At 35.9% G+C, this 21,145-nt stretch overlaps 1 protein-coding gene across 1 annotated transcript in view; it reads right to left on the reverse strand.

Annotated features, from left to right (window-relative positions):
- TRHDE (thyrotropin releasing hormone degrading enzyme) overlaps nucleotides 1–21,145 on the reverse strand; it is a 209,370-nt gene that overhangs the window by 117,460 nt on the left and 70,765 nt on the right. Inside the window, exons 4-5 of the mRNA XM_066549990.1 lie at nucleotides 11,996–12,150; nucleotides 6,008–6,121 (exon numbers count right to left, since the gene is read on the reverse strand). Of these exons, the coding sequence (XP_066406087.1) occupies nucleotides 6,008–6,121; nucleotides 11,996–12,150 (269 nt within the window). The remainder of the gene's footprint in view (nucleotides 1–6,007; nucleotides 6,122–11,995; nucleotides 12,151–21,145) is intronic.

The raw sequence follows: 21,145 nt of genomic DNA on the forward strand, positions 1-21,145 counted from the left end.
TTGAACTCACATTACTCCAAAGCTCCCATCATAATGTCATTTAAACTGCTGTCTCAAGATGAGCAGAAAATGACACGAAGCTAGGAGACAGACTGACATTCTCCAAACCCCTACTTAATCTCTTGAATAAATGTTTCATCTAAATGTTGATCTTCACTTATCTCTGATCTCTAACTGTTAAGAGTTAACTACTTAAAAAAATTCCCTATATTAATCTACTTTGCCAGAGCATTAAAAAAATGCAAACCTGTCTTTAGGAAGAAAACATGGAAATAGAAATTCTTTTCATAGTTATAAGGATTTCTTACCTGGTATGCTTAAAAAGGGCTAGTAATTAGGAATCAGAAAATCATACACCTTACCTTTACAATCTTTTTTTTTCCTGCCAAAGTCAATTATATATGAGATTCTAGTTAATTTTACACTGAAAGCTTCCCCCACAGTCAAGTAAAAACAAAAAATCATACAAGGATTGACTTCACTGAGCAGTTACTGGAGGAAAAACACTCCATGTGGTATTAATTAAAGGCTTACTTTACACCAGCATGGGGAGCCTTTAACCAAAAAAAGAAAAGATGAAAGTAGTTTTAAAAATGAGAGGCTGAGTCCCTCTCCCTTAATGCTGAGCCAGCATGATATTTATGTTGGGTTAGAAGGATCAAGCAGGCTATAGCTCAGGTCTGAAATGCCAAAATAATAATGAAATAAAACAAGAAGGTCCATATCTTAAGTCTACTTCAACACTTGTAATGATTTTCTGGGTTTTCTATGAGTCAAACAATGGCTTAGAAATTTTTACTGATGGAGGCAAACGCATTAGGAGGCATGTGAGACAAAGCACTTTAAAGATATGCATGTGTCTAGTGGCTGAATTCACTCATTATTCCAACCAAGTCAATGAGAAAGACAGGCAACTAAGATCATTTATCTATTTCTTACTTATTATGATACAGACACGTTGATACACAACCTCATAATTACTTTCAGCTGTCTGTAGTAACAACAGGATTGTCCAGACTGTGGAACCTGACAGTGTAAAGGAAGCACGGCTCACTTAAGGAAGGAGGAAAGATTTTTACCTTCTATACAGGTAAAAAGTTTTCAATTTAGTAAGAAAAATTAATTTAAAATTTCATTATTAAGAAAAATTCTCACAGATATGACCATCCTTAATTATAAAAGTAGTAAGCAAATAAGAAAGCAGGAAATCCTATCCCAAGGCATTAATGGATCAAGAAGACATAGGATGCAAAGCTATTGCTGGTGTGCTACACATTGACTCAGCCAGTGAAGCTGTCAGCAAAGCAAACTTTTAAATAATAATGAAAAGGGAGAAGGCAGCTGGGCTCTGTGAAATGCTTTCTCAGCACCAAGCCAGGTACTGACTGCTAAAGTATTTGATGCTCATTTGATGGATGTATGGTCAAATTACATGCCAGTAATTCCTGCTGTCATAGTCCTCAAAATCTACCCCAGTACCAGAGACATTCAAGGACAAACATGATGGTTCCTTCTACCAGAAAATATGGAGGGAAAAGATCAGCCAATAAATTTCTGGATCTGCAAGCCTCAGCTGAATTCCTTCCTTTACAAAGCCACATGCAAAGGACTTCAGGATATGAGAGAAACAAGCCAAGAGGAAGATAGAATATACAGCTGCAAACAGGCCTCTGAAAGGAGGAAGGTGAGCATGGTAGATGAGAAAAGACAGAGCTCTGAAGTGGAAATTGCCATCACGGAGTTTTCCGCTGTAATTTTTTCTGATTCTAAAACCAGCAAAGGCCCCTTGCACAGAAGTGAGATTACCTTGTATTGGTCATAAGATCTTACAGCTCAAGAACTCAAATCCAGCTGCGGTTGCTTTTTGATGACATGGAGAGACAACCATATGGGAAGCCTCTAATACAGAAATCTCGCCTTTTTCTAAATCATGAAATAGCAACAGCCAGGGAATTCCCATGCAGATGACTATTCTGAGCACACATGATCAAGCAAAATTCCCCGATCTCAGAGGAACACTTTGCAAAGACAGCTTTCTTTTTAAAATCATCCTGACAACATAGAAACAACTGTTTAAACTTCCCAGACCTTTAAGAATGAGATCTAGCAGTAAGAATTTAAAGCATTTCAGAATTAGAATTTAAAAGAAACTCTTAATTTGGGAGACAGGCAAGGCAAGAGGCTGAAATGGGAAGAACAGTGAATTCTTTCCCATGGCAAATGTCTAATCACTGTATAGCAGAGAGAGCTTTCCTGCAAAATTAAACATAGCTTCATCTTCACAAGGTAAAAAGTAACATGCAAGACCTTCCTTTTTAGCTTAAGGAAGGAAATGAGAAATTCTAGCTTTAATCTGAAGCGACTTAGCTTTGGAAAAGGATATTAAGACACTGGGATAATCATTAAGAATCTCAGCACAGAAAGCTCACCTTCCTGTTTTAAAACCAGCAAAATTTCATTCCCTTCCTTGGGAAAATTCTGATGTATTTTACATAATTGTAATGGATAAGGGACACTTCCATCAGAATGCCTCTTCATTCTCTTATTCACCCAAAATTTTAATCAGAGAATAATCTGAGTTGAAAGGGACCCACAAGGATCACTGAGTCCAAGTCCTGGCTCTGGAGAGGACCATCACTAAGAGTCACACCATGTGTCCAAGAGCACTGTCCAAACACTGTTTCAACTCAGATGGGCTTGGTGCTATGATAACTTCCCTGGGGAGCCTGTTCCAGTGCCCAGCCACCCTCTGGATGAAGAACCTTTTCCTAGTAGCTAACCTCAACCTCCCCTGATAACTTCAGGCCATTCCCTCAGGTCACTGGGCATCACAGATCAGTGTCTGCCCCTCCTCTTCCCCTCATGAGGAAGTGGTAGATTGCCATGAGGTCCCCTCAGTCTGCTCTCCTCTGGGTTGAACAGACCAAGTGACCTCAGCTAGAGGATCCAGGACATAAGGATAGCAAGGGTTTGATAAAGACTAGAGTTCCTTTCTCATTAAGATTATGCAAGCATGATGAAGTATGGCAGTAGATGCTTTCTGGACAACACAAGAAATTCCTGACGTGTTGGAATGCTCAATAAAGTGTTGCAGCTCCATGGTAGTTGGCACTGTTATCCATTCATCTTTCCTATTGTAAAATAGTCTATGAGACAATTAAAGAAAACTGATAAAATGAAAAATGTCAGGGGGAAGAAATATTTAAGAAAGCTAAAGAACCTGGAGAAGAAGGAAAAGCCAAGACATGGGTTTCAGACAAAAATCATAGATCCCTTTTTTGTGCAGAACTTGGTGCTTTTGGTTTAAGTAGTATTGGTATGAACATGCCTAAAAGACAGCTCTTCTCAAGAGTCTCAGGTTCAGCCATACCAAGGTTGTGAATGCCTGATAAGATGGACACTGAAAAATGCTCAGCTCTGCTAAAAGAGAAACATTTTCAGACAAGTCATATCAAAACTTTAGTGGTTTATAAGCCTTAATGGTGAAAGCTTACATTCCTGTAAGCTTTTTTTCAGGTGTATCCATTGCCCAAGCTGCATTTCCAGACAAAAGTCTTTTTTCTGGAATGGACTACCAGTCTTCTGCTTCTGCATTTATCCAAAAAAGAATGTGACAAAAAGTCTTTAGTAAGCTAAAAATAAGCTGATTTTGACATTTTAATCCATGGGCATCTTGAGCAAACCTTCAAGGTTAACATTTCAAAACTATGAGGGAAAGAAGTTAGCTATCTAACTTTCCCAATTCTTTAGAAATAAAGAGGATTTTAGTTTATCACTATTTTCCTGACACAAAGAGCTGTGGTAACATGCAGCATACATTTTTTTTATTTATAATTCATAGGTATGAATTACTACTGACAAAACACCAAATCGAATACTGGAATATTGCACTATTTGGCCATCATGACAGAAAATAAGGTTTCTAGTTCTTGTTTTTGCAACTTGTACTTCATCCTTCTCTTCTAAAAAACAGTAAGTTACTTGGAACAGTTTCTCTTTTTATACATGATTGCTTTAATTTTTTCAAGTTTACAAATGTCAGTCAATATGTTTAAACAGCAAATGCACTTTATAGCAATAACAAAATTTTCAGCAAGCCAAATTTCAGTAACTGTAAGTTTTGCTTCCTCTTCCTACAATCTATGTAATCAACATGCTGAAACACAACAGTATTGATTCCTACTCTAGTAGTCTGCAAAAGAATGAACTATGATTAAGCCATTTTGAGCTTCATCTCATTTTGTCATCATTTAAATATGTCAATATGATCATTTTTATATCAAAGGCCAAAGATATCCAAAGCCTTATGAACAATATATGTCTCTCTTTCTTTTTAATTTAAGGAAAAACTTGACAGATTAATACTTTTTCAGGCACAGCAATATTACGTAGTTAATTCTAATTTATGCAGCACATTTCTGATTTCCCAATTTAACTGCCATCCCCTGTTCAATCCACTCTTCTTGCTTGTATTCTGCTAAAATGCCAAGATTTCACATGATGGGCATGTTATTTGCATAACAGTGAACATTATATTCATTCCACAGAAATTTCAAGCAAATATACTATATTCCAAATGACTTCTTAAGCATAGTTATTCTGAATTTGTTAGACCGATTATGTGAAGAACAAATGACTGATGATTTGAAGATAAAATTCAGTGTATAAATGTTGTCATCTATGACACTTCACTATGCTAAAAACACAAAGGCCTGCCAGATTTCATTGCATTCATAATTAGAATCATTACATTGTAATTCAGGTTGTGTTCTTTATAAAGATGAATAGAATGAGTTTTAATACAGCCAAACCCAGGGAAACCCAACAAGCCTACCTATGCAAGAAAGTTGTCAGTTCAAATAAAGGTTTGTTTTCCTTTTCATAATGCAATTATAAATCATAATTGACACCTGAAAGAAAAAATTAAAATACTACAAAGAATTCAAATTTCACAAGAAGCATATCTAACTCAAGAGTAACCTGTATACAACTATTTTTTTTAAATTAGATTTAACTCCTAATTATAGCATCTTCATTTTATGGTGCCATAAGTTAATGGGATAAGTATACTCAAGAAAGCACATAGAAATGGAAAAAACATTCAGATGTTAGTTTTTAAGAGCTTAAGCAAAACATTCAAGCCCCAACAAATCTCTGTCAGACAATCATGACCTATAATAAATATTTTTCCACATAATCAAATATATATAAGCACAAAAGGTTAGCAAACATTAGCACGCCTCCAAAGGACAATAAAAATCTGTATTGGAACCTTCAACATGGTCTCATATATTATTTCCTTGTACTGAGGTCTCATCTCTCTTATTTTTCTTACAAATATAATATAGCTAGACTACAGCACTTCATATAAATTCTGTCTAGGTACAATATGATATAACAGGACTCCAAAATAATGTCCCAACATGGAATTCCCAGTTTCCTCAGAGAGCTCCTGTATTTGCACACGGGTTGAAAAAGCATGTCCCACTGTGTACAGCTAGAAAACATACCAAAACATAAATTCTCAATTTATGCAACCTATGTTAATTTAGCATTTACTCTAGATATGCAAACAATACCAGGAAGATTAAAAGAGTATATTTAGGGAGAGGAGAACAGAATACTGTAAGAAAAAATATGCTCATTGTCATAGAATGTTTTAGCCAAACATTTCTTTCCAATTTATCTTGTGGATAAAATTCAATGTTCTCAATGTTTTAAAAAATAGTCCATGTTAAATCATAACTGCTTTAATCAAAAATAGTTCTAAGCAGAGAGACAGTAGCTATTTTAATGCTGGGTTATGATAGACACGACATTATTTCTTTTGCAATAAATTGCAGATTACACTTTTGTAATGCTGTAAAATTACTTCACACCTAGCGATTTTGCTTCATTCGACATCTGATACTTACATGCATCATTTAGTATTTTTCAGCAATCCCTGTCTAACAGCAGAGCAACTTTTCTGTGGAGTCTCCACATTAACAAAATAGAACTGACTTACCATGTTCCACCCTGGGTAGAGGTAGTCTGTCCCAACAAACTCAAAATAGTGAGCAAAACCTTCTTTCAACCACACATCCTCCCACCAAACTGGAGTCACAAGGTCACCAAACCACTGGAAAAACAAAAAGTTCACATGAACAACTTAAACAACCTTTAGGAAACCATGTTTGCATATATTTCACCTAGACAAACACATTCACCACTTATATTAATAAAATAGTAGTATTTACCACACACTGAAATTCACTAACTGTATTTTTCCTGCGCTAATTTTAATTCAACATTACAGGATGAACAAGTTAATGAAGTAAAATATTAGAAAAGAACAAGCAGGGCAAAAGAAGCATTGAGGACAGTTTTCACAGTGTCAAGTTTAGTTCTCTGAGGTAGATGCTCACCTAGGTTTCACAGACTAACATACACACTGGAGAGAAAAAGGCTTCTAACTCAAGTAATCTGATCCATTACATGGAAATTTCATGATGCATAGTGTGAATAACAAAAAACATATATATGAGAATGGGAACACATTCTCCACCCCAGACCTAAATTTTAGCAGTTGTTTCTCCCTGCTCTCTGCCCACTAACATCTACCATACTACTTATGCTCCTCTCCTTGGCAGGTTTCTTAAAGAAAGCACCTTTACACAACAATGCCAGCTCTCTGTGGGTAGGACTCAGAAGCCTAAAAGCAGGAAGTTGATGGCATTTAGAAAAGATACTAGGGTATGTGAGATACCCACAAAGGCCCAGGAAGTTTCGTACATGACTTAAAGGACATGTGCAGCCTTCACAAACAGCAACCAGAAGCAGAGGTATCTGAAATGGCACAGCCTACCTGTGTATATTCAAAGGAACCCTACTTGAGCTGCCTGCCTTTCCCATTTCCTCCAGATGATTCTTCAACATCCCCACTGACTTCAATCTCATTTATCACGGACAGAAATCTCAAGGATAACTAAACTCCATAAACTCCACAAGTAAATAAAGATCATCAGCTGAAAAGAGGATAAGAGCCTGAGCTGAGGGCAAGGCAAGAACACAACCATTATGTACTCTGCTCACAGAGTATACCTCAACAGACACAAATCTCATAGTACAGGACATGTAGGTGTCAGAGGGATTTTACACAGAGCTAGGATGATCACTGAAAAAAGATGAGGACTGGAATTCATAGGAAACGAGATGTCATATATTCCATCTGCTGATGGATGATCCTGTTTAAATGATTATTTAAATGCTTGTAATATGTAACCTGAATAATGTTACACCAGTGGTAAGAACAAAAACATTGACAGTATTATGAAAACCTATTTCATACTCTCTGTAGCATTTCTTCCGCCAAAAAAATAACAAAACTTTGTTTAAGTAACATTATCTTCCAGTTTTCTCTTAATATTTATAAAAATTAGTTACAATCAACAGAGATAATTTTGAGCTTTCATGTGTAAGCAAGCTCTAAAAATACAGAGAGGGAGCAGCAAGTATTCTAGAGGGAAAAACTCAGGTCAGAGCAGAGGAACTGATGCTGAACTGTAATGAGAGTGAGGAAAGAGTGAAAGCAGAGATGGCCCGTAAGCAGTTTGATTTCATGACAGCTGGCCTGTTTGAAGGGTTTGTCTGGGACCTGAATGAAAGATGTCACTTCTGTGCATGTCTTTGTGGAGTGAGAATGACATGCACAGAAGGATCTGTAGTGATGTGAACACTGGAGCTTCAAAGAACAGACTAGCAAGCAAAGACCAGACTAGCTGGAAGATTACCAGACAGCCACATAAGGTTCAGCAAACAGAATTCAAATGAAAACAATGAAGAAAAACATGGCAATGAATGTCTCTGAAGACCACCTTAAGAATTTAGAGAGAAAAGATGAGGTTGCTAGAAGTCATATTCATACACTATGTGCAGCTAAACTTAATGCACACTCAGTATGCATAATGTAGTTGAAGGCTATCATTAAATTAACTCTCTACAAAGCCACTAAACATAGATCCTGATCTTAAGAACATTTAACTGAAAAGACAAAGAAATGCTAGAAATATATTCATATAGCTTATGCAGAATTTAAAATAAAATGAATATAACTTTCATACACCAAGAAGTATGGAAGCTAAATTCAGAGCAGGTTGCTAAATACCAGAGCAGGTCGCTTAAATGATTTCTAACAACTAAACATAACAGCATAGAGTTTATTTCCTGAGTTACAGGAGTACTACTGAACCAATATGAAACCAGTGGTACAACTGTCATTTTGAACTATGACTCAGAGAGATTTTTTAAAAAATCAGAGAGATTTTTTAAAATAACGGTTTTAAAGTCCATAATACCTCATCCTGTAATTTGAATTAATAACATTAATTTATGGTGCTACGAAAGAGAATTTCTTCTACTCCTTTGTGAGTTTTCTGGGTTCATTTGTTAAGGATACAATTAAAATTACTCATTTAATTATCCACCTAAAGGAAGAATTGTTTTAAAGGCATTAAACCAGTATGTGATATCAATATGACAATGTAGCAAATTCGCTTAACTACTTTTGAACAGTATCAGAGAGAGTTATGGATGTCAGAGACAGAGCAGTACCCAGAGGCTGTAAGCAAGAAAGCCAAATTTTCCAGCAGAAAGGTGCTATTATCTTCCTAGGCGTTACATGTCTCAAAGGAAAACTGTAATTAAAGCATTTAATTTGTTTAAGTAATTATTTATTTATTTGTGTATTTGACTATAGGCTCTATCTCCCTGGAGTGAAGACCATCACTTCATTTTGAAATGTATTGATCACATAAATTTCTCTTCTCCCTCAGGTATTATGTTCAACCTGATATGCAGAAAGTACTTACAGATACACTGAAAGGACACTCTTTTCTATATTTTTTTTAGAGATTATTTTAAAAAATGTTGATTTAGAAGTTTTTAATTTTCTTTCTGCTTTCATGCTTCTGTAACTCAATCTGTCACACCAAGTTTTGTGCTCAGGTGGGAAAACTATCACAAAAAATCATGATGCATAAATTCAAATGACTCTTTCTTCAAAGGCTATAGGTAGAACTGATCTATGATATGCAAATAAAACTGATTACTACCTTAAAAGAATTATTTTAATAAATTATGGTAATTATTTCAAGCTATCAAATTAAGCTGGTAGAAATACATGTGTTTTGCCCAACTCATCTTTTGGAGCTCGGAGGACAAGATTTTATGCCAAAACACTTATGACCAATTTTCTTTCTAATTAAACAAATAAATATTCTGAAAGAACACTCAAGCTGAAATATCAAAAAACAGCACCCTACAAAAGTATTGAACCAACACTACTGAAGTAACTTTAATGCATCTCTCCCAAAACACGTACCTAAAATACCTGGTCAAACATGAAAAGTCAGCCATGAAGAAACTGGACATGAAATCCTTTCTTACACACTTTTTACTTGTCTTTTAGCAACCACTGAATTTTTCCTTTTGCAGCGCTGTCTCTCATTTTCTATCTGTCTTAAGCACTGTGCTCAAGCATTAATACAGAGCAGGTTTGGTAATTACAATTTTTAAAAAGTCAAATCTAAAGGCAACAATCCAGATTTTTCATATTAATCTGGTTTCGCGAATCTTGGAAACATTAGCAAAGAAATTGCTGTGTTACTCTAAGTAACGGGTCTCTCATCCAGATCAGTTTACTACATGCTCAGATATGTTCCATAAATCTTGAAGTCATAGATTTAAAGTCAGGGAAACTGGACAATGACACAATTAAAATAAAAAAAATAAATAAAAAAACCACACATATTTTAGATGAGTTTCATTTTCTCCTTTCCTGAAATCTAAAAAAAAAAAACCCCAATAAATAAAAACCGAAACTGGCAATGTGGATTCCAGTTTTGCTTGCACCGGAGAGAATTTGGTTAATTTTTGTTATTCTATGTGTAAAAATGAGTGAAGGGGAAGAATATTCATGCGTCACTACAGGCTAACAGGTGATATGATGCACAGCCAAAGACAATGAAAAATGCAGTGAATAAATAACAACAGAGTAAATTAAACAGCAGAGGCAAGAGATCCTGGACCTAACCTGGTCTTGGTTCAGTACATTTTCAGCTAAGATAGTATCATTTAGACCTCCTTGAGGGGCTTCTGAGTACAGTAAGATAAAGATAGAAAAAAGGGCTAAATAAGGACAATGTGATGGAGGTACTAGACAGTGTTTTTCATGTTACATTTTTTTAGTTTCCTCCCTTTAAACTTTACTTGCAGGTGAATAATCCATATTCTGTGTGACTCAATTCTGCATCCAAAAAGTAGAAAAAATGATCCTTTAACTTCAATTTTTTCTATCTTGTCTAGCTATCCAGTGAAGTAGCTGAGCAAATACCTAATCTGCATGGTACTGAAACAGAACCAGCAGCAACAGGAATAGAGGAAATTACTTTAAATTAAGCAAACAGCACTGGAAGTAATATCAACATGGACATCAAGTAAACCTCCTCATCTGCAATTTTAAGGTCACTTAAATGCACTTTATGATCATATTTCTAACTTAAAATATATTCACCTATAGTTTTTGCCCATTTCTTGATCCTCTAAAATTCCCACAACAATGTAAAAAGGTCTATAAGAATTAAATTCAGTGTCTATAAGAATTAAATAAACAAACTTGGCCAGTTACTGATGTGATAATTGCCCATTTCTGAAGTACAAATTGCTCTGGAAGCAGAGGAAATTATCAAAGCAGTGCAAAGAATAAATGGAAGTAATGAAACTATTTTAGAAAAACCAAGACTTAAGGTGAACACTTGGGAATAGTTACTTACTATCAGTTTTAATCAAAAGCTTTTAAGGGAAGCCATATAACCCTGTAATCAGGAGCACAGAACCCGGCACTACAAACACATCACGTGGAAAAATCCAATACTCACAGGAGCTGGGATTTGATGACCTAATGTATGTTTTCCACACATGGTTCCTAAGGGACTGTAATTTTTTTAGCTGAACTGTATACTACTCTATTGCACTGCACAGTGAAGAGCTTATAGCAAAATCAGATGATAGTATCAAGATCAAACCAGCAGTAACTTTCAATAAAAATTTCCTGTTTTAGTTGAGGACTTCATATTCATCGACCAATTTAATGTGAAATACAAACATGAACCGAACATTATTTTCAGGTTCATCTCCCAAAACGCCATTTCAATGACTTCCTTTTACATGGTACTTTTTATTTGCAGAAAGTGTTAAGAATTTGCATTGCCTTTAAAGAATACTGTGTAAATTCACAGATGTAAGCCATGGTGATTACACAGGAGGATTTCATTCATCTTAACCTGAAGGCTATGATTATGCCTCTTATGAGTGTAAGAAAGCGTTTCCTGCCCCTGTAGCAAATTTCTTCAATAACATTTGCATTCAATTCAATATTACTAACACTTGTAATGTGTTTAGCTTGAGAGAAGAAGATGGGGAAAATGTAAAATAAATTGTAATATGGGTTTATTATTTTAAGTTTTCTTATTGACACAATAGTTTCTGTACACATAAAGAGTCACTTATTCACCGTTGGTGAACAGAGAGGGTCAATACCAAACTGGGAAAAAAAACTGAGAAGAAAAAGAAAATGAATATATGTATATACAACAGAAGACAAAGACTACTACTAAATTAATTTCAGCCAAAATATTTTTTGACATGAACATGAAGCTTAGCATGAATCTGCTATCAACAAGTTTATTCTACATACCAGTAACAAATACAGTGACACACAAACACACAGACAGAAGACAGAGAAGCTGTTTATTGCTACCAATTTTCTCTTCTATCCCCATTTTGAGTCTTCACAGTTTCTGTATTGGAGGGCTTTGTCTTACAGACCGCCATGTTACATGGATTCCAGCTACAATAGAAATCACAACCATCCATATGTACAATACAAATTCATTTTCAGTTCTGAAAAGCACATGGTTTCTGACATTAAGCTCAAATATGTGAACACCTTAAATACCTGATGACATAGCTCATGTACAATGACCATGGTGACATCCAGTAGGTATAAAATAGAAGAAATGCTTGGATCTAGCAGTATCCTTTGCTCCACGAAAACACTCAGTCCCCAGTTTTCCATAGCAGCATATGGATGCTTAGGCACAGCCAACAGATCTAGAAATAGAAAATATGTATGTTAACTCCTTGTGGGAGCTACTATGCTGAAGAGCTATTGTAAGAAGGACCATAAATCATCACTGAAAGCATTTTATATAATATACATGGAGAAAAAGAAAAGCTCTCTGGTAATATTTCTTAGGAAACATTAATAAAGTATTCATTTTTATCTTATGCCACTATCTGCTCACAAATGATAACCATGTTATTGATGTAATACAGTACTAAGTATTTCTAATGAAGCTTTTTATACAGAATCCAGCTTATTCACAACACCTTGTTGATTTACTTCTGGGTTTGATACTGCTTCAAATGTTTACTATACCATATCAGCACAGTAACACAGACTCTTACTACAAGTATTTTTTATCTTTTCATTAAAGCAACTCCTTTATGAACATTTATACATCAAACTGTATGTAATGACTGACATGTAGGGGTGCACTGAAGAAATATTCTTTCATAACATCAAGAAAAATGGCAAACTGTTCGGAATCCGCAGTTCTTACTGAACAAGGCATTTTCCAGTGTACACTGTTGCTAGCATGCATCCTCTGGGAGCAAGACTGCTGACAGCCACCTCTCAGCCCTGCCAGATGGAACAATGGAACCATATGCAACTTAAAGAACTTTACCTCAGTTTTGTATTTATTAAGTGAGAAAATATTAGGAACAAGATGTGATGGTCCTTCATCGAGTAAAAAAATGCACAAAGGAATCTGTCCCAGTGGCATGAGGCTGAACAGCTCAATACTACAATGCATGTCTTATAAAAATCTTACTGCCAAGATTGAAAAGGAACTAAATTGACTACCAGTCTGGAAAGAAATCTAAAATTACAGTAAATTTCCATAGGTTCAATATAGGTTCATAAACGAACCAATACACAATTCTGCTTCATGGCAAAAAATTTCTGAAAGAGCCCAGAAACAACTTGTTTGTCTATTTGAAGCCCAGTACAACCCGTGTGCAAATCAGACAGCATTTTGGAAGCTGCAATGTGACATCAGCATGGTGCTCCCTCCAGTCAAACTAATTAGCCTGACTTCTTAATTAATTAGCCTGGCTGCCACACTCCTCTCTCATTTGCCTCTACTACTTCTGCTTCCAAAGCTAGTTCATTGGCAGTTATCACAAGTCTGTCTAGGTGGTCCTTCACTGGGTGACTTCCTAACATGAACAAGTGAAATTCTGACCTAATTATTCTAAATAATACTATAAATTGTATTACAGCACTGACACTTCTCCTAGGTTTGTCTGTTTTGGCTTGCTGATGCATGTGCTGGTATTGGCTTGGAGAACAAACAAACTGCAGGAATCCTGCTCCAAAACTTTCAAAGAAAGTTGCCACTGAAATACTGGGAAATGAGAATTTGGGTATATTCTGGCATTCCTAAAAAGGGCCTGCTTTAAGAAGCATAAAAATACCAGCCTCCTAGTGAATTCAGGGCAAGTCTAGCAGGTACTTCCAAATACATGCAGAAAACATCCAAATTACAGAGACATATTTCAAATGCTAAAAAATAAATATTTTATAGAAAAGCAAACACTAGAGCATGAGCCTAATTAAAGAAAATAAGGAAAAATCCAAAACATGGTGTTCAAAATTAGGCATGTGAGTAAATTCAAAATACATGTTTTCCTTTTCTTCTTCAGTTGAAGCTTGAACTGTACATTTTTTTTAGAATAACTGCAATTTTTTATAAATGACATGCAAATGAAAAGCTCTTGTCTGCTATACAAAGAAGGAATAGGGATGGGGGAAAAAAAAGACACGAACATTACCACGTGGAATCACTGAAGTTAATGGCAAGTTTTCATTAACATTAAACAGGGATCTCTCCCATTCTCAACTCTGTAAAGGAAGCAATAACTTCTCTTACACCAATTAAACTTTCCTCCAAAAGGTGTCTTCAGAAGATAAATACTGTTCTTATTTACCCCAATTAAGTTTCCAGCACTTCCCTTTAAACACAGAACAAGCACAAAAGTAAAACTAAACACAGAACAGAACAAGCAGAAAAGTAAAACCAAGGCCCTATTTTTCACTGGTCCTTTCATCTCTTTATTCTCCTTTGCGTTCATTTGTAGTTTTTGGTTTTTCTTTCCAGCCAAAATGGATAGATTTTGTCAGTGTCATCCAGTAATAAACTGGAATAACTCTTGTGGAACTGGGAAACAAGGGTGAGGTCTCACACTAAACACATTTATAGGCTAATTACAGACTGTCACTGTTTGTGTCATTGTTATTGCTTTTCTGGTTTGGACTGATACTTTACAGCACTGACACACCAACAAAACCTTCCAATCTGATGGACAGATCAAAACCTTGCAGGAAGGCAGCCACAGAGGGATATTTTAAATCACTTTCATCCAACACAGCCCCATTTCTCTGCAAGCCTGAAAAGCCCTTTCACGCACCGGCTGCTGCTGAAAGGGCTTTTTTGAAGAGAGAAAACAAAACATATTAGATAACCCTGTCAGTTTCCAGAATGGTAATCCCTGCAGGTGACATGAGCATACCAATAATGTTGAGTGAATATGAGCACACTATCATTTCCTAGTACAGACACTGATACACTACACTTTAATGCCAAAGAGACTTTCTTAATCTCTACTGACTGACAGAATGGTCTCTGAAAATACTCACAGGCATGAAATTTTTTGCTTCTTATTGCTACATCTAAATTCCGAATATCCTAGTCTCAATGTTAATTTTCCAGTGGTTGGTCTTTGATAGCTTCAAAAATTTCTACTACCTTTAAATAAAATTCCAAACACGTCTAGTTTTGTGGTAGAAGACACGATAATCTATATCTTTCTCTGGGGAGTAATAAACGCTTGATTTCAGAGGAACAATGTGTGATGTTCAAGTCTCAACATGAGAATTTGTATTTCCCTGTTTATCACACCATTAGAGCCCTGAGCAAGGTATCCTGTGATTCTGGAGGTGACATCTGTTAAGGTTTTAGTGTCATTCTTAAGGAGTAAGGTACAAAGGGAGGAGTGATAATGCACATTTTGATGGAAATATCATTCAACATATTACTGCACGAAAGTGTTCTGCACTAACTGCAAAATGGGAACTACTGAATATCTAACAGCTTGTGTACATGCTGCATCCAGTCACTCTGCACACTATTTAATTAAATTCTTTGTAAAGCACTTGTGAATGTTTGATTATGTGGATATTGCTGGGGAAATAGAAATGTGTGTTATTGCTTGCAGAGAATAATATCCTCATGCGTCATAAAACTGTTACTTGAGATTTTCTGATATAGCAGTGCAGAGTCCCATGTAGTGCTGGAATAATAAAGGGTTTCTACCTCCTGGCCTTCACAGAGACTAAATTCATGACCAACAAGTAAAAATTACACATCTAAAATAAAATCACAAGACAAAAATATGTTGGAGCTTCATACTAACATGCTATACTAGTACAATTATTTGAATAGAAGGACAGCATTTGGATTAAATTAATAGATTCAATACCTTATTTTAAATCTATTTCTGTATGACTTTCATTAAAAAGAAATTAAGTTACAAAAATTGTACATAGCTCAACAGCTTGTTTTATTTCCAAACATTTAATTAAGGCATCATAACTATGTGAGCTTACATCAAAATACAATCCTCTGACATTATCAGCAAGCTATCATCATACTGCAAAATAGAAATTAGCAATTTCACACCTAGGTTGGCCACAAAGAAAATACACATTTGATGGGGATTTTTTTATCTATGAACTTAGTATCTGTGCAATTTGTACAAATGATACTGTTTTTCAATCTTTGCCACTCAGTCATGGTATCTTCTAGGTTCTGTTAAAAACCATTATATTCCCCAAAGCACAAACTGGGAACATCACTCTTACTTTAAGAGACAGCAAGGTTAGAACAGAAAAGGATTAAATGCAAAAAGATCCAGCTCTCTCATGCAGAGTGCCATGGATCTGTGGGGCCTTTCCCCCCCCTTTACCATCCTACTCTCTTGCAAACATCAAAGCATCTTCTTCATATGGTGATTCTACTACATTTAACCGCCTCCATTTGAAGCTGGACAAGGATATTGCACCCATGCACACATCCTTACTATACATATGAGTGCATGAATAAACACCATCAGACATCCACATCTACTAACATTATGCACTGCAATCTTATTTGTTTTAGCTGCTGGTTGTAATATAACCAAGGGCTAGATACTCCAGAACATATGACAGTATTAAATTTCTAATACTCACGATGGAAGTTAAAAAGCATTAAACAGAAAAAAAACTAGATGTATGAATTATTTCTGCACATTTTTTGTTAGCATACAGGACAAGTCTCCGAAATAAATATCTGAGACCCTTGAAACATCACAAGTTGTAAATGAGAACAAAGTGAGAGACAATAATTTTCTGTGAAGTGTCTTTACGCAGACATTTTCCTTAATAAACCCAGGAGGCATGCAGGGATAAACTATTCACTCCATGAACTCTTATGTTTTTTCCTTATAATCCCTACTTTTATTGCAAAAAATGACCCTACAAAAATAATTTGAATTTATCTATGTGCCTCTCACAATGTTATTTTCATTCATTTCTTCAAAAACTTTCTTCAGGATATTGGTGCAGGTGTCTTGCTCTCGGGATTTCCACGTTTTTGACAGCAAATTGAACAAGTTAAGAGGAAGCATGGACTAATATCAGTTTATTTAAGCCATGCCATAAGTATGTCTTTTGCCCTTTCCTAGTACTGCATAATGCAATCAATAGCTTTATTAAATCTCTCTAAACGCCTTGTGCAATTTCCTAAATGAATGCTACTGTACCAATAGGAAAAAAAAATAACTGTTTACCAGAAGGGTGTATATTTCTGCCACTCAGATTCCTTAATCAAAGTAATTTGTTTTACTAAGTAGAAGATGCTTTTCTGTAGCACAATACCATTTTATGATTTATACAGATTTTTAAGGAACAAGCCAAATACAAAAAGTGACAGATCTCATTAAAAAACATGAAGTCAAACAGTAGTTATTGCAAGAAATATTCAAATTTTCTACTGATAAAGAACTACTGATAATGGTACTTATAAGAAATATCTAAATTAGCTGCTGATTTTTTTTTCTGCACTGTTTGATTAGTATATATCAAAGAAGTTTGTTCTGGAAAACCAAGTCACTTCATTATATACTTTCATCCCCTTAAAATACGTGGGGGAGGGAGGAGGCAGGCAGGGGAATGTTACAATGGGATGACACACCAAAAAAACCAAACATCTCAGGGTTGGTAAAAGCTCTCTCAAGCCCATGTTTACCTTGAGACACTTTGAAACACCCTATTTTCAGAAAATACTAAGTGCATGTTTCCTGAAAACTAAATCAATTCAGTATTTCACTTTTGGCAGTTAGGACCTAAATATCCTGAATTAGCTGTCTTTAAACTTAATAGTATTGCTCTTCCTTGTCCCAATACACATTAAGTATTCAAACACACAGAAGCCACAAACAACCTGGATGACACCCCCACAGGAAAGCTTCAATGAATGCTTCTGTTCAGCTAAATGCTTATTCTGGCACCCATCAGTTTTTATCTCCAGGATTATACTACCACCACCCTTCTGTAAGCTTGACACTTAACAATCCACACAGACACTGGCCTACAGAGTTAATGGAAAGGTCTAAAACTGTTTGCTGTTATTCTGGTCAAATCAAATGGCTTGCTGCAGGCCCTGAGGAGAAATCACTATCACACAGCAGTTTATTGCTGGGGTTTTTATTGCTTCTTATTGCTGTACAAAGTATTACTTAACATTAACTGATATAAAGAATGGATGGATTCTCATAGTATTTGATACGTATAGCAGATGTTTAATGCAATGTGAATATTAAAGGATCCAAGAGGGAAAAAAATGTGGGAGAGAAAGCTGGGGAGGGAAAGGAGAAAGAATATGCAGAAACACAGAATGAAAAACTGATATGTTTTCAAGCAACAGAGCCTTGACACTGGGTGACAGCTAGTTTACAGTTTCAGAAAATAAAATAGAAATCTGTTGATTTTATTTGACTTGCATATCATTAAATTTCTTTCAATTTTGATGCCCCCAGTCCATAGATCATTGCTTTGTTATGTCAAAGTATGTCAAATGATTCAACGTTAAAATGAAAAATGAATGCAATCGCCCATTGAGGATGAATTGTGCATCATCCAGGTTGTATCGATCTGCACAGGAGCAATGTTTTTCTTTTAAAATAATACCTGGACAGATAATTATGAATTTCTGCTCAGTATTAAACAAGGAAAAAACATCTTTCACAAAGTTTCTTTATAAATATAAACTTTTTTCCTCAGTTTCAGCCTTATGTGGGAATTCAAACAGGGAGTTGTATGGCTCAAACTGGGACACAGGCTGAAATGAGCTCAGGTTTCTGTTACTCCAGGTAACGGGGTAGTACTGTATATGCATCCTCTACAGGATGTAAGCAACGGACAAACAGAGAAAATACATTCCCATTCTCAACACGGAAATATCCAGAGAGAGGAAAAAACAAGAAATACTTTTGTTGCCTTCATAAATACTGTTTCTAACGTAAATACTAAGAGCACTGACATGATGGAAAATTGCCAACAGCCATTTTCCTACCACCAGAGTTAATAGAGCATGAGGATTCTATGGTTGAAAACAACACGACACTGATTACTGCGCACTATCAGTATGAAGGCTGCTGCAAAGAAAATGATCAAGTGCCACTGCCATATTCCTTCTCTTTGCTACAAAATCAAGGTGCAGGTACACAGAAAGCTCCAGAACTCCATTCTACTTAAGAGTAGTAATGAGATTTATTTTTTTTCATCTGGCACACATTAAACTGATTTGCACCACAGTAATAAAGAGATGAATGTCTGCATATGTACAACACTCTATATACCAAGATTTACCTCTTTTATGTTTGCTTTAAAGTGAGATCACATTCACAGGGGATGGGCACAGTTTAATAGGGAAAGTAGAAATAGAAATTTTGCAAAGACAGGCAGTTATTTAGCATTAGCAGGATCTTACATTTCACCTGGAGATAAAATTACAATGTACCTAATCATAATCACTAAATCTGAAGGCAATGTTTTTGTGAGGACTGTATCTATTTATTTTCTGTTCCAGAGTAAGATGAAGAAATGCAAATGGACTGTGCTGTATAGCTCCTGAGATACTGTTTTTAGATCTTGCTGTGTATCCTAAATCCTAGAATAGAGTTTATCTTACATTCTTATGCAAATCCTTTCGATATAGTAGATCAGGATAAAACTTTACTATCTCAACACTAAAAATAGTAATCCATTCATCACTTTATTTATTAAATTATGTTAATAAAAGAATTAGTATCTTTCTATGACATATCACAATAAAACCCTATCATCTTTAATTTTAAAGAAACACAAGTAACAGAGGACTCACTTTGTCCTCATGCAAGTCCAAACTCTCTCCTTCCCACTCATAGCTAAGGATGCGACCATATAAACTAAGTCTTGTCACAGAATCCACATTCACAAAAGGCTCAAATTACACCCTGATGAATTAGAATACAGAAGTCCAACGTGAACCTCTTTATGCATTTAGATTTCCTAGAGAGATTTAACTAAGTGAATTTACTACTTCACTCTGTTACCTATCAGCATGGGCACAGCCTGCCAACCATGTGCTGTGCAGCTACTCATGACAGGCCAAAAAGTCACAGTTAAAATCACGTATGCAAGAGCGTGACAGAAGGAAAATCATGCCTCTGCACAGTCACCCTGCGTTTCCCACAGTAAAACGCAGCACCAAGATCTGAACCATCAAGCAGCTTCACTTTCCTGCTGCTGGAGAGCTGAGTGGTGGGCTCCACCCTGTACTCACCCTGTCATGCAGAGGCAGGCAGTAACATGTCTCCAAATAAAGAGGGTCTTTGCTTAAGCATCTGGGCCCAGACTTAACCCCACATGGTTATCTAAGGGGGAGGGGGAAATAATTAAAAGAAAACAAAGAAATTAGCAAGATGGAAAAACAGAATAGCTTCACCACAGCTGAAAATCTCTCTGAGCATGAAAAACAATGGGAAGAGATGAAAATGGTGCTTCTTTCTGCACCTGGAAGCAACTGATACTAGTGACAATTAAAGGCAGCAATTAGAAAGTAGCCTTTTTTCTGACAGTTGTGGTTCCAGACATACTGCAAGTGTTTAATAGTTTCAATTAACTCAGAGAGTAGAACCCAAACATGAAAATCTGTCACAAAAAAGGAATACTGTAAACTGTAAAAATAAAATACCCTAGGAAAGACATATTTGTTATCTGAAGTTACAAAAGAATAGTGACACACTAAAGAGTGACCAATACCAAATGAACTTCATCCTACCAAATGACGTTTGTCAAGGAGCTAACCAGAACTGACAACAAAAGAGATAGGGACAGACCTGGGACAAGTATTTCAGTCAGACTCCTGACTTCCTAAGAAAAAAAGGAAAAGCAGAGCCTGGCAAACAACAGGAACCATCTAGTCCAGAACGAAGTTTACAGAGATCAGTCAGATCTCTGACACAGAGAGTAAGATTGATAATCCAATATCTCACCAGAAAATAAATTCAAGACAGAAAATCATCCAGAGCTCAGAGAACATGTGGAGCTGCACACAGTGACAGTCTGGACAAGCAACAGTCCTCATCAGAGTGGGGGAAGAAATTCTGAAAAGGTGATGGATTACAGCTCTCCACTCCACCAACAGAGTGACTATACTGACAAGGGGGATGATGACAGCAACACTTACTCCTACTAGTATTTCCTTTTTACTTTCATGATACACAAATGTCCTAGGGTATGGCATTGCTATATTTTTATATTAAGCATGCCTTCTTTTTTCCCTTAAATCACATTTAAGCCAAATTCAGGTAAAAATATCAGTCATACATTTTATCAATAACTTTCAAATCTGACAACACTGCTGAATGCTTACTAAAGTTACCACCAAACAGAAAA

This window comes from Molothrus aeneus, chromosome 5 (genome assembly GCF_037042795.1).
Source record: "Molothrus aeneus isolate 106 chromosome 5, BPBGC_Maene_1.0, whole genome shotgun sequence".
Lineage (NCBI taxonomy): Eukaryota > Metazoa > Chordata > Aves > Passeriformes > Icteridae > Molothrus > Molothrus aeneus.